Consider the following 14,297-nt stretch of genomic DNA (forward strand, 5'->3'; position numbering starts at 1 on the left):
ATTTGCTTTGTGGATGCAGAATCACCAAGAAAGAGACATTTGCTATCAAATTAGAAAAAGGTGAGTTTGTTCATATACAGTCAAGCAACCAACTTGCAGGGTTTTTGTTTTAGGGATATGTCTTTCTCATGGCAGTAGTTAGCACTTTAATTAAAGCAATAAACCCAGAGCAAACCCTATGGGTGTCAGGGCAGATGATGGGTGGAGTTTTATTTGTGGGTTAAAAAACCTTCCACATCCTGCTTTTCCTTCCAACTGCTTACCTGTCACAGGTGGCAAAGCAGGATTGCTTTACGTGAAATTAAATACAGTTATTCTTGTTTAGATGCTCATGCCCCCTTTGAAATGTGCTTTTGCTTTGATGCAGTCCTTGGAGCTGATGCCTGAGTGTGTTTTGGAGAGGATCATTCTCCTTCAGGCAGTGAAGCTTAATAGAAGAGGCAAATATAGAGAAAGATTGCTGCAATTAAATCCTGCCTGCCCTAACCCCTGCAGCATCCCCTGTTCCCTGCATACAATGCTGCCTTTCACTGGGCTCTCTTGCTGGGAGCAGAGGAAAGTGTGGCCCCCACAAGAGGGTTTGCAGCCTCAGAGGCTGTGTGCCTGTGGCTAATGCTCTTCTCAGGAGAGCAGAAAAAGCCTTGTTGAATACCTTGTCATTCGTACTCCCTTTGCCCTGCTGTCCTCTGTTGGTTTGAGTCCCTGAGTAGCTGCTGGGAAGGGCTGTGCATGTCCCCAGGAAACAGAGGGGCTGTTCATGCCCCAGCCACGAGCACTGCTGGGTCTGGGGGGTCTCACTGCAGGGACAGGGGCTCAGTCCTACCCCTGCCACTGAGATTCACTGGATGACTTTCAAATTACTTCACTTCTTGAAACCTCACTTTTTTTGGAATGTGGCACAATTGAAGTACTGAGAACTTGTTGAGTGGGCCAGGATGAAACTTCAGTGAAATGAATATCCTTGTGTCTCTTCTGATGGTGCAGAGTCCTAGCATGAGGTCCATGAGTACCTGAGTTACCCAGGTGCTTTGTAAATGTGTTATGGAGTATTTGCATATGTGTGTGATTATGAAGATTAAGTTGCATCTAAGCCTTCTGTCTTAAGAAATAAAATAGGGGTGTTTGGTGGAAATGATCTTCCAAGAAAAATACAAGAAAAAAGCAGACAAGAACTCTGAGTTTTGCTAAGGTTATTAAAATAGGAGGAAATGGGATCCTAGGTTTTGTCAAAACACATTTGTGTAAGCCAAACAGGGCCTAAAATAACCTGACACTGCCCTGTTGAAAGAGACAATAAGCCTGTAAAAATTCTTGGTGTAGGAGATGTGGAAGCCCCAGCAGCAGTGCAGTGTTACCCAGTGCTCCTGCACAGGACTCCTGCCTCTCCTGAGCCCTGAGAGTGTGGCTGCTCATCCTGTGCTGCCTGTTGGGGTCTGGCAGTCCACAGTGATAGAGATTTTCATGTTTACATCCCTGAGCTGACCAGCTGTGGTGGGTGCTCACCAGGCACCTCTGTGCCAGATGTGCGTGCACCCAAAGTTGTCAGCACAGAGTGGCAGAGCAGGAGGAAGGGCCAGGGCTGAGTTCCTGGAAGTCACTTGAAGGTAAGATCATTCCCAAGTTTCTCAAACCATACCAACCACATGCTGCATTAAACTGTAGTCTGGCACAACACTTCTCAGTGATGTGGTTTTAATTAGTATTTTTTGCGTTAATGGCTGCACACGTCCACTGGAATCGGTGTGGTATTGATTCTTTGGGGATCATGCTGCAGGAATTTCCTTTAGACTGTATTGTTGGTCATGACTGAGAGTGATTCATGGTGCAGTTTTCTTGGTGTCTGGATGACCTCTCAAAGTTTGTCTTCACTGTCAAATTAGCTCATATTATGGCTCGAGGGCTGCCCTTAAGTTGACTCCCTCCTGCACATAAAGCTCCTTATGTGAGCAGGCTGTTAACCCAAGCCAATGTGATGCTGCTGCTGCTGCTAATTTGAACAAGGGCATAAGTAAAGCCTGAGTGAGCACATCAGCTGAGCCACTAACAGAACCTCTCAGTGGTGGGGCACAGCTTCACCCATGTGGGTGCTATGTAACCTCTCTGTGTCCTGCAGAGTCCCCTTCTCTCCCAAGCACTTAGAGCAGCAAGCTGGGACATCCACCTCTCTGGTGCCCTGTATTTTGGTGCTTTTATCTCCTCCTAGGAGGTAACTCATTCCCATGCTTGATGTGGGCCATTTCTGTGCTCCATTTCAGTCTCTTGTAAGCTGGATGCTTTGCACTTGGAGGCAGCACAAACCAGAGATCACAAGGGGCTCAGCTTGGGGCACAGTGGCTGGAAAGCTGCCTGGTGAAAAAGGAGCAGGAGGTGCTGGTTGGCAGCTCTCTGAGCATGAGCTAGTGAGTGCCCAGGTGACCAAGAAGGCCAGTGGCACCCTGGCTTGTACCAGCAGTAGAGTGGCCAGCAGGACTGGGCCATGATCATCTTCAGCTGGTGAGGCCATGCATCCTGGGACTGGTTCTGGGCCCCTCACTACAGGACACACAGAGGTGCTCGAGCATGTCCAGAGCAAGGGACTGGATGACAAGAGGCTGCAGTAGCTGTTTGGCTGTTCTTGCCTCATGGGAGTAGACTTTGGACTTGTCCTGTGCACAGGAATAAAAAAAAATGGGCCAAAACTACTTTTTCTGCCCTGATAATCCATGCAACCACCTGAATCCATGTGATCTCTTTGATGGCTTTGTGCCTCAGCATTAATGCTCACCTGTCACTGCTTACAAGGACCCTGCCATCTCTCTTGGCACCTCACAAGCTTGTTTAAAAGAGACATTTGAGTGTGTTTTCTTCCTGCATGGCTGTAGACTTTTAGCATGGGCAGTGTGCTCCCTCTCTTGCTCCCCTGGCCCCCGTCCCCAAGCTAATTCAGCTGCAGCCATGCTTTTCATACCCACTCAAGTGTGCATGAGGCCTCCATTCCAGCGCTGTAAAGCCATCTACAAACATGTGGGAAGAGGATGGTGCCTATTCAGTAAGCTGCAGACTAGGCAGCTATCTTTCGACAGATGAGCCAGAGGAATTTCCACTGCAGGGCTCAATTGTTCTGGGCCCTCGGCTCCCTTTTGTGCAGGAGCAATGAAAAGTTGTGTTATGACAACGGTTGACAAAGTGTTTAATGAAAGCCACAGTTGGCAGTGACAGAATTTCAAGCCATCCTCCTTTTCTCCTGTCATCAAAAGGTGCAGAAACACTTTTGACAATAATCTTCTGCACTGACAGATAAATGGTTTTGATGCAAGGGTCGGAAACTTTCACCTTGCAGAACAGAATTCAGCCATCATCGTGGTGAGCAGAGACCAGGAGCCATATATGTCTCTGTTCCTTTGTCTGGTGAGCCAGACAGGCACCTCTCTTTTCAACAGAGAGGTGGCTTTTCTCTGCACTGCTCAAGGTTCCAAAGCAGAGCCAAAACTTGTACATAAACTCCTAGTCTAGCCTGCACCTTGCCCAAGGAGGCAGGGTTGGCTTCTCACAGGTCAAGGAGCTGGCTGATCCCTCCTCACTGGCAGGCAGGACTCTTTCTGTGGCAGCATTATTTCTTTTGGGAGGTAGTTTGAACACAGCCAGTTATTTAACAAGACTTTCAGTTCAGTCTCTGTAGTGTTCAGTGATCTACAGTGCCACTTTCACAATGCCAACTGAAGGCAAACACTGCTTTCTTATTTAGAGACTGGAATGGTTGAAAAGACAGAACAGGGCCCTTCCCATATTGATTTAACAGGCTCTCAGTTCCTGATCATGGCCATCTTAGTGACAAGAGGGGAAACCCCTGCATTGTTGGATTAGCCAATACAAGGAAGACTTGAAGCCTGCAATGGATGAAAAATATGCAGGGCACTTCTCATGCCAGTAAATCAGAATAAAGTTTAAAAATATCTACCAACTTTTCCTGTTCAATAAAAGTTGATATGTAAAAAACAGTCTGAATGTTAGGGGCCACTCAGGTTGGTGGTTCTGCTCCTTCTCCTCTGTCAGCTGCAAAACTTCTAACCTTAGGCTGCTTCCCTGAACTTACAGCCCAGGCTCTTGTCCTGAATTTTTATTAGTTGACTTCCGTTTTCTTTCCACAGTTGCCTTGGAGGGACCAAAATATCTTTCCACGAGTAATTCAACAGAAACACGTACCCATGCAGAGAAGCAGGCCCAGGGCACTGGGCAGTTTGTTGGCAGTCCCACCTTTGGGCTCAGCTAACCTCATGTGTAGGTGCCAGGAAATGGACAGAACACTCACCAAAGACATGGGCTCTTGGAACTGGCATGAAGCACCATAGGTGATGCTTTATAAATGCCTTTGAAGAGATGCCCAGGGTGAGAGATACCTCAAAGGGTTGGGAAAATACTGATTTGGGAAAGGACAGGTTTTGGTGTTGGGAGTTGATGGTTTGTTTATTTGAGGAAGACAATTTGGAAAAGTGATGGCAGAAGCATTTGTTCAGCGCTCCACTGGGTGACTGTGCCATCATCCCAAGGGCTCCTCGAGAGGGGGAATGTGTTCTGTGGTACAGAGCAGAGGAAATGTGACAGCTTTCCATGATGGGACAGCTGTGCCCCCAGGCTTGGCATCTCCACTCAGCCTGCACTGCTGCTCTGCTCGGCTCAGAGAGGCTGACCTGGTGGGGACATTAAAGCCCTGCAGTGCTTCGTTCATTGCTGGACACTTGGGACCCACACTTAGGGGTGGAGAGCATCGGGTGCACCCATGACCTCAAGTTTTGAGTTCCCTTCTTTATTTGCATTACTGGAGCCCAACCAAGATTGAGGCCTCATTTCATCAGCATCAGGCAAACCAAGACAATACCTACCTCAATTTTATTTACAGTCTAAATAGACAAGACAGACAAAGGGTGGCTGTGGAAACAAAAGCTCTGGAGAGGTGATGTGACATGACCCGGTCACACAGCAGGAGATTAAGAGAGCCAGGAATAGACAGAGGTTTGCTGACTCCCAGTCCCAATGATCTATCTATTGGAGCACGTTAATTCTTTCTCTCACTTAAACCCTGTGACTGGCATGCCAAATACTGCCTAGTGAGGGGATCAGAGTTCTGGGAAACACATCCTTTGATTGCTAGTGCTTCAGGCTAGAAATTCTTGGGTATTTTAATATAAGTTAAAATACAGCTAGTGCCGGAAACTCAGTAAACTTTATTTTGGCATATCTACGTAACTTCAAGTCTCCTGTTTATTTTGTACTGAGTGTATTTCTAGCTCTCATTTCCCCACTGGTTTTTGAGCAGTGTATTGTGTATTTAATGAGGATACTTGGTGGTTGGAGTGAGTAGTGTGGGGAGAACTGAAGACTTTGGTGTGCAAGACAATGGAGTTCACCTGCATTTTTGCAGCAACTATTGGGAAGTCTTTCTGTTGCTAGAGCAGCAAGATCTATCTGTGCTATCTGAAGAACCAGCTACTTGTGCAGTGACTTTGATGTTCAAATGTCCTGAATGGCAGCAGCAATAATCAGAAAGTCACTTTGGGTGGCGTTAAACTGTGGCCGTGAAATCCTTTAATTTATGGAGATCTTTGTTTTTTCACTTGTGAACTTTGGAGGTTCACATCAGTGTCACTCAGTGCTTGAGTACAGGCTAAGCCAGGGATCTGGTCCCTCTGGCAAGTGTAGGGATGATCAGTTTTGGTGCATGTGTTCTTGTTTCTTGCTTCATAAAATAACCTCTTAGCCTCTTGCAGAGGAATGCACTGAGGAGAAATACATTACCTTAAAAAATGTAATGCTTGGCTGCAGTAAAAGGCATAGAAATACATGGAAACAGATGGATTCATACACCATTGTGTCTGGCTGTATTTCCCCCTTCTACTTTGTCACTGGTATTTCTGTGTTGGCTTTATTGTGCTGAGCCTGTAGGATGTTACCTGTTGTATTTTCTCTTTTTGCCTGTAGATCAGGCAGGGACAAGCTCCAACCTGATCTTACTGTGTGGTTTAAAGAAAAAAAAAGTAGTAATGTAATCTGTGGGCAAATTGAGCTTTAATTCGTAATTGTGCTATGAATATGGACTTGGCTTTCAAACACACTCTGAGTTTAAACTGTAGTTTGACTTTTATTTAGATAAATGCCTTTGAGTTCATAGTGAAATGGATATCTGCTGCAGGCTGGTATTGATTTAAAGGTCTCTTGAGTGTTTTAAAAGACAGTAGGGGCTTACAGGACAGCATATTTTAAACTGAGATGCTTGGTTAGGTTTTACACTCCTGTATAGCTTCAGTTCTAGGCTCTGTTAAGAGCCAGCCTGTTGATTTGTAGAGCATTCTTCCACAGCATGTATTGGCAAAAAATTGAACATTTAAGGCATGATGCAAGGAGCTGCCTTCAGAGCTGAAATGGTGGGGAATGGTGTGATGTGAGTGCCATCAAATGATTCATGCAGGGGAACGCTTTGAGGACTTCCCATAAATGCATTACAAGAGGGCAGGTGATCAATATCTGGTTTTTAGCTTGAAAGAGGTGTTTATCACTTCCTGCTAATCACGAAAAGTTGATAAGTTTTGTAGTCTTTCAAGTCTTGGTGTTTGTAAGGCTGCTGTGAGCCTGGATTTTTCTCTGCATTGCCACAGAGTGCAGTGTTTTAGTGTGAGCACTTCAAGAGGTATTTTCCATCAATGCTCTTCTGGCAGCTGCATTTTCTTTGTGTGTGCCTCAGCCCTTGGGTCATGGAGCATTGGTAAAAGTTCAGTCGGTGCCTCGGTGACTTAGGTCCTGTTCACCTGTTTGGGTTCCAGACCTGCTTGCTTTCTGTGGGCACAGTTTTAAGGCAAAGAAAAGCCCAAACCATGGAAGATTGGCCAGTTTTCTAGTCAGACTGGCTTGGTGGTTTGAATAAGCAGCTCAGTGTTTGAGGGCTTATCTGAAATCAGGCCATGAATCTTTTGGGTTGTGTTCAGAGGTGCAGTAAGAGGGTGTAACCTCCCTGCAGAGGAGGCAGGAGGGTTGAATTTTACCCAGGGTAATATCTGAGAGCAGGGTGTGGAGCAAAGTAAAATTAAAGAAGTCCCCCTCACAATTTCCTTACAATTTACTGTGGTTGCTTTTCTGCTACCACCCATCAATTTGCCTCCTCCCTCTTTAGATTACACACTCACAGAAACATGCCAGCGCTGCATACAGAATGGTAATTAAAGCACTTGTTACTTTCTGCATCATTAGTCACTTGGTCTTAATTGATCTGGTTGGTCCCTAGCTGCAGGTTTGACCTGTCCTGTGTGGTGTGCTGAGAGTGCCTATCTTGGAGGGAAGACTCTGCTGTTGCACTGCCTGATGCTACAGCAGAGCATGGCAAAGCTCTTGTGTTTCCTGGGGTTGGCACTTAATTTGCATCATTTTGCCTCTTTGCTGTCCCTAGCAATCATTGCAGCGTGTTCCTTCCTGAAGAATGTTGAGCTCTGGATGTGTTTCTGGATGTGCTGTGAGGCAAATCTGCTCTTCCCACCAGGCTGCTTTCAGATAATACAGCACAACCCATTTGTCATCCATCAGTGCTAGAATACGATTTAGATTTAGGCTGTTGGATAGTTGGAAAGTGTCTGCTGGGTTTGTTGAGGACCAAAGTGTGTACTACTGTGTGGCTTGAAAACTGTATTCACTGATTAAAAAAAACATTTAGTGATAGACTAGTTATATCATCTTGTTAGAAAATGTAGAATATATTTTGTTTACACATAGTAAGTGTACATACCTATAAATATGTATTTTGTATGTAACACAGAGTGGTGTAAAAAATACTCCATGTGAATATGGCTATAAAATATTTAGTGGAAGGTTTGTTGATTGTTTCAGTTCAGATTTTAATTTGTCAGGAAATATCCTATTCATCTGTGATTAGTTTTGTGGTTGTGAATAACCAATAGTAGAATAATAAATGTAATTGTGTAATATGAAGACAAATTAAAACCACACTAATCTAATGCAAAAGAGCAAGAACCTTGGGGAGAGCTAGATAACGTTTTTGTCATGAAATAAGCTCACTGATGCATTCAGCAGAAAAGTGCTGCTCTCCTGTTTAAGTTCTTTTAAAAAACCCAAAACTCAAACCCTCCCAGTGCAATCCAGAATAATTAGGATGATTGTTTTGCTGAGCAGGATGACTGCAGTTTGCTGATCCCACTCTCTTTTATTTTAACAGAAACCTGAGCTACAACAAGTTGGCAGAGATTGATCCTTCTGCCTTTGCAGAGATGTCGAACCTGCAGGAAGTGTAAGTATTCCTTCAGAGGTCTTAATTGTATTTTTCCAGGGCTGTGAGGAAATTGTATCTCGTTTCCTAAGACAGTACCTTCCTTTAGCTAAGTTGAATGAGTGGGTCTGACTTGGTGTGGAGGTTTTTTCTCCTCCATGTTGTACCTGGGCTGTTTGTTTAAAACTAATCAATTAGCAGAACACAACATCCAATTCAAACAGCAGAGCTGTTATTGGAAATCATTGGAGTTTGCCTCCCTGTGTTGTGCAATGCTTGGAGGGAGCAGTTCAGCACACCTGAACATACACACAAAGCTCCTTGCTGAAAGCATAACCCTGAAGCAAGGCAGAACAGCCTGGATTGTGATACCTGATGCCAACCTAGCCCAGGTTGGTTCCCAGGAAACAAAGGTGTAGTGTAGTGGATAACAAAACACTTAACTGTGTCTCCTCCTCTCTCAGACATTTGTGCTCCTTTTGGAATCAGAACAAATTCTGTTGGAAGTCTTGCTAGAAGAGGCTAAACCAGCAGAGCTGTCTTCTGCTCTGGTGGGCAAAAGAGGAGCTGGTGAAGGTTTGAGTGGCTGTGCCAGACCCTCCTTGCTGGTAAAAGAAACCTATTTGAGGGAACTGCAGGTTTTCCAAGCTCCTGATCTCTGAAGGAAGATGAGGAACCTGTGAAGGTTCAGCAGTTTCACTCAGAGAGGGGCTGCATTGTCAGCCCTTCACAGGGGTTCCTGGAGCTCTGATTCTGATTTAAAAACCGAAAGTGACTGAAATTGCAGGCGGTGGGCTGAGGTAGTGAGCTCGTGTTTGCCTGCTGAATCGCTGGCATACTTGAGGTTTGGGCTCTGTTTGAAGAGCTACTGATGCCTCATGGGAAAATGAAGAAACATTTCCTTTCAGAAACAATACTCTGCTCTATCAAGCATTTTCTCTTGTCCTCTGTCTGTTTTCATTAAGTGTTGGCTCTGGGACACATGGAGGGACCAGATCCTGTGGTTCTTAAATAGGCAAAAAGTGGAATTCTCTCTGACTGATGCCTGCTGGATTGGACTGTGGGGATTAACGCAGCATCTCTCTCCTGGCCTCATTGCCCCTGGCTCCTCTGTTTACATGAATGGCAGGGACTTGCTGGGAATCATGATTAAGTGAGGAATGTATATCAGAAGTGACTGCAGTGCTCTGAAATCAGCTCTTCACGATGTTTAGAGAGAAAGTGATGTGGGTCAGAAGAACACTGTCTGTAGGATCTGTTTTCTCAGCTTCCCTTTTAATTGTGGAAAGCCTTAAATTGCTCTGTGCTTAAAGAAGAGAATTGCAGCCCTGATCCCGAGAGACTTTAAAATTATCCTAACATGACTGTGGCTTAGCTTTTATTCATGGAAGTGCCTGAAGGCGTGTGACATCAGGGAGCATGGGGTGGGAAATGTGTGTGGCTTCTGATTCCCCAGGTAGGGAATTCCCTTGAGCAAAGTGCTGCACGTGTGTAGAGCAGGACAAGCCCTGCACCAACAATTAAATGTTGTAAAAAGGTGTCAGAGTTTCTGGGGAGATAAGTAATGCAGCACACAAAGCAATGGGCAGATAAGAGTTGCTTGCTGTGTCAGAAAGACAGGGTTAGGGAATAGGGAGACAGCAGAAGAGTGGGTAGGAGGGAAAGGGAGCAGTCAGAAATGGGAGACAGGAGGGGAGGCAGAGGTCTGGAGCAGAGCCTGGAAGGCAGGCTCTGGGAAGTGTGAGGGAGAAGCTCTATTAAAAGCCCTATCTACTAATCTTGGTTGCTTTTGAGTAACAGCTAAACCACAGACCACTGAAATAAACTTCATTTCACAAGGAGAACCACATCTATATTGCCAGAACATCTTCTTTCTGAGGGCTTTTTTAAAGCACTTCACAAACATTCATGAAATAAGCATCATGCTGTGGCATGTCTCGAGAGCAAGTCAGTGTTTCTCTGTGCATGCTGTGCTGGGCAAACCAAGGCACCCTCAGGGAAAGAGATTGCCCCAAATAATAGATGCATTGATAAGACCTGAAACCTCCCATGATGCTTCAAACGTGGTGTCTGTGGTTCCTGAGCATTACACAAGGCTTAAAACTGTGTGTGTGTCTCTCCATGTGAATAATTACTGTGGTGTATTTTTCAAACATTTTGTTTTCCCTTGATTTAAAGAAAATATTTGCAGGCCAAAAGATTTAAATTTCATACCTTATCTTTGATGCTCTGCTTTGCTTTACTGAGATTGTGATAAAGTCTTAGCAGAATTTACCCTACACTCTTCCCTTCCCCTGAGTTTAGGCAGTAGTTTGTGTGGTTTGTTTTGGTGGCCTTTGTGAGAAGCTTTTAAGAAAAGTTGCAAGTCTATGTAAGATGAAATTTAGTGGCTCAAAGTGATGCAAAGCCCTGTGATCCCACTTGCTCTGGAATAAGTGGTGGAGAGGAAGCCAGGGTCAGGGCTGGACCTGGAACATTACTTTCCTTCAGGTCACTTGGTCTTTCCCTCATCCCCTTTGGTGCCTTCATCTGATGACAATCCCATGGTGTCCATCCATTCTCCTTCCTTGGTTGGAAGGATGGATGGAGGGTGCTGCTGTGTGTTTCCTCAGGCCATATGGCTCATGGAATCCACCAAACTGAGGGTTTTGTGGCTCTCAGGCTTTCCAAGCTCATTGGTAGCAAACAAAGTAGTAACCATGCTAAAATTCCTCTCCAAACAACTCACCTTTTATTTTCTAAAGTGCCTTTCACTGAAAGCTCTGGAGAGCTGTGCTATTTTTGAGCAGGCTCCATTTCAGCTTGACACTAGCCTGGCAACTGGACTGTAAATATTTTATATGGGTGGCCCCCCCCTCCTCCTCTGCCTCAGCATCCAGAGGGTTTGTGTCGTCAAAGGTGAGGGCTGGGGAAGGAGACTGAAAGTTTAAAGTTGTTGAGCCCAGCTGTTCTGTTTTGAGGGGCTTTTCCCCCTTTTTATTTTTTTTTTTTTTTTTCCTTTTTCAATTCCTTTACATAGGGAAAATCCCAGGCAAATACAGAGCTTGGCTGTCTCCTCTGTGTCAGCAAATGGTGCCTGTGAGCCAAGAGAGAAAATGAGGTGGGAGAACCACTTCTGACTGATTCCTGACATGACAGGAGGCTGATACATGAACATCACACTTATGTCAGAGGAGGGTTTGACCAGTTGTTAGATGCTGGTTGGTGTCAGAGCTGCTTAACCAGAGCTGACCCAGGCTTCTTATCCAGAAGATGCTCAGTTAGATGTTAATGACAACATGCTCAAATAAGCATTTTAATGCTCTTTCCAGCTTTCTCTGTACCTTTGGAAGCTCTAGACCATATTGTAATATGAGAAACAGTGAGCTTTTAGTTGCAGAGTGGAGCTGCTTGCTGAATTGCAATGCATCTGGCTTTTTTCCCTTACATTTTAAGGCATGGGTTTAATGTCAGAGGCAGAGGAAAGCTTTTATCCCAGCAGTGCTTGGAACTCCTCGTGAAATCAAATATCTTGCCTCCTCTCAGAGGAGCCAGAAGGGAAGTTCTGGGATGAATGTGCCACTGCCCTCTCCCACCTGCCAAAAATGGTGTTAAAGGAAAGAAAAGGGGGGGGAATAAACCCCCAACATAATTTAGGATTGCCCCTACTCGTGCCTGTGGCTCAGCCCCCTCAGCTCTGGGATGCTGTGCTTTGCACCCAAATGCTGATCTGCTCACGATTCCCTGCAGAAGGGAAGGCCCAAAGTGACCCAGCAAGGCTCTGCCTGGGGCAGGAGCAATGGGATCAGAGGTGGTTTGGGGGTCCTGGGGAGCCTGGCCAGGGCTTGGCTGTGGTCACTGCAGCATGAGAGGGGAGTGGGCAAGAAAGGCTGAGAAATTCAGTAATTTTTCAAGCAGCCAGACGAGCGACTGTTACAGTAATTAATTGACTAATTCACCATACAAACAAGGGCCCTTTAAAGCAAGGAAGAGCCAGTCACATGGCAAGGATCTGTTTTCAGTCAGAAAAAGACTTCAAGCATTAGGCCCTTGCAGGGGACGTCTCTGTGCTGGTGGTTGCAGGAGCGGGGGGCCTGTGGTTCCATTAACCCTGGGGGCTCTCTGTGCTCCCCAGCTGCCTGGAGCAGGGCATGTCTGGTGACATTGCTGTGCCCAGCACTGCCTGCTGCTGCCTTTGTGGGGAAACCCCTCTGGGATTTCCAGAGCCTGGTCCTGGTATGGAGAGGATGCCACTGAGTTGTGCCCCCAGGCCCTGAGCTGGTGTGGAGGTGGGGTGAGCAGGGGCTGCAGCTCGGGGAAAGGGTTAAATTCCTTACACTTGGCCTTAAGGTGCAAAAATCTCCTGTCTCAGGCTTTACTCTGTGAAACACAGGCTAGTGGCACAATGTGTGCTGTGGCACAATGCTTTCCTGCCTGGCACTTTAGGGAGTGGGTGGCAGGGGGGAAAAAGGCCTTGCTCTTGTAAAGACAATACGGTGGAAGCAGTGATGGTGGCTCTCGTGTATGGCCATCAGAGGTCCAGACAAAGCCCTTGAGATGGAGCCCAGTGCCAGCCCTCCCCTGCTCCTGTGTGCTTGGGCACAGGCTGCTTGGCTTTAACCCTCATTTTCTGTTTGTTGCAGGCGACTGGACAACAATGAGCTGACTGCCATTCCTTCCCTGGGATCCGCCGCTTCCAGCGTCCGCTCCCTCCACCTGTAAGTCACTGTCCCTGGGCTCTGGGCTCTCTGTGGGGTGGCTTTAGCTGCCTCTCAGTTTCATGAGTGTCACGCTCCTTCCTGCTGACTCTACATTTTGGTTTTTGGCTTGTTGGCGCCTTAATTAAGAAACATCGTCTGGAGTGGTGTGATTTGTGTGAGGTTGTGTGTTGTGCTTATGGTCAGTGGTAACTTACGTCAGTAAATTCCACAGGTTGAATAAAACTTCTTTTTCCTCATCTGCCTTTGAGTTTCAACCATTAGCTCATACTTGTGCTATTAAATTCTACCTTTCCTTTATTGTTCTTTTTTGACCTGGCCCTGTTCTGGTCATTTCTTCCTCCCTCCTAAAGCCAGAGACTATTCATATCTTAATCTTCCTGGGAACTCATTCTAGACCTGTTTTTATGGTCTCTTTCAACTTTGTAACACTTTCTTTTGAGAGAGCAGTGATTGTAAAGCAGGATCTGCAGAAGGTTTGAAGTTCCTAACTTTGGTAGTTTAGATGACCACAGAAGCATCAGACACCTGAGAACCCTTGTGTACCGGCCACCAAGGATCTTGGGTCGATGCTGCTGCTGAAAGGAATAAAATATTAAATTGTTTAGTACCTAAAGAGTGTAGATTTCTAAAATTATTTTTGCATGTGTCTGCTTGTAATGTGCACTGAGAAGGAATTTTGCTGAGGTATGCATGATACCTCCCAGGTTCCTGGGAAGTGTTTGTAGCTAACAGGGACTCCAGCAAAGGGCTGGAGCAGTTCAGGTGGTGGCTTCCAGCCTGCATGGCCCTGCAGTACACCTGCAGGCAGGTATCTGTATTTTCCATGGATTTGGTACTTCTTGTGGTGGAAAATGCCTGTGACCACACCACCAGCTGATTGGGCTCTCTTGCTCCAAAGGCTCTCACTTTACTCTGAGGCAGCCTTGATCTGTTGACTTACTGCTCTGCCACATTGGTGCTGTGCACCAGGGTTCGAAAAAGACCTCCAGAAATCTGATTCATGGCTGGAAAGCTTGTATAGAATTTGCCATCCAGGGTATAGTTTTAGGCCCCCCAGATCGGCTTCTCTTTCTCATGAAGTCTATAAATGCTCCGAGTTCCACAAGCCCCTGTTGTTATTTTTGCTATTAATTTAGCTGCTGGCAAAGAACCAAATTGCTGGAGCTTTGGGCTTTTTATTCCTGAAATGAAATAAGCAGTTTGGAAAGGAGGAATAATGACTGGTGGAAGGCAGTAGATTTACAGCTCCTCTGAAATTTCAGAGTGGTGCAGAAGGAAGGAGAAGCTACGAAGCCAGATGATAAAAGGATGGTATTCTGAACAAACCTGCTTAGTATCACTTTCCAGAAATC

The 14,297-nt window shown here is 45.8% G+C and overlaps 1 protein-coding gene across 2 annotated transcripts in view; it reads left to right on the top strand.

Moving 5' to 3' along the window:
- The window catches only part of LRIG1 (leucine rich repeats and immunoglobulin like domains 1), an 87,028-nt gene that overhangs the window by 26,596 nt on the left and 46,135 nt on the right, over positions 1 to 14,297 (top strand). For both annotated transcript variants that reach the window (XM_086845235.1, XM_086845234.1), the window contains exons 2-3: positions 8,195 to 8,266; positions 12,868 to 12,942. In XM_086845235.1, coding sequence (XP_086701361.1) covers positions 8,195 to 8,266; positions 12,868 to 12,942 — 147 coding nt within the window. The remainder of the gene's footprint in view (positions 1 to 8,194; positions 8,267 to 12,867; positions 12,943 to 14,297) is intronic.

This window comes from Cyanistes caeruleus, chromosome 11 (genome assembly GCF_971803275.1).
Source record: "Cyanistes caeruleus chromosome 11, bCyaCae1.hap1.1, whole genome shotgun sequence".
Taxonomy (NCBI): Eukaryota; Metazoa; Chordata; class Aves; order Passeriformes; family Paridae; genus Cyanistes; species Cyanistes caeruleus.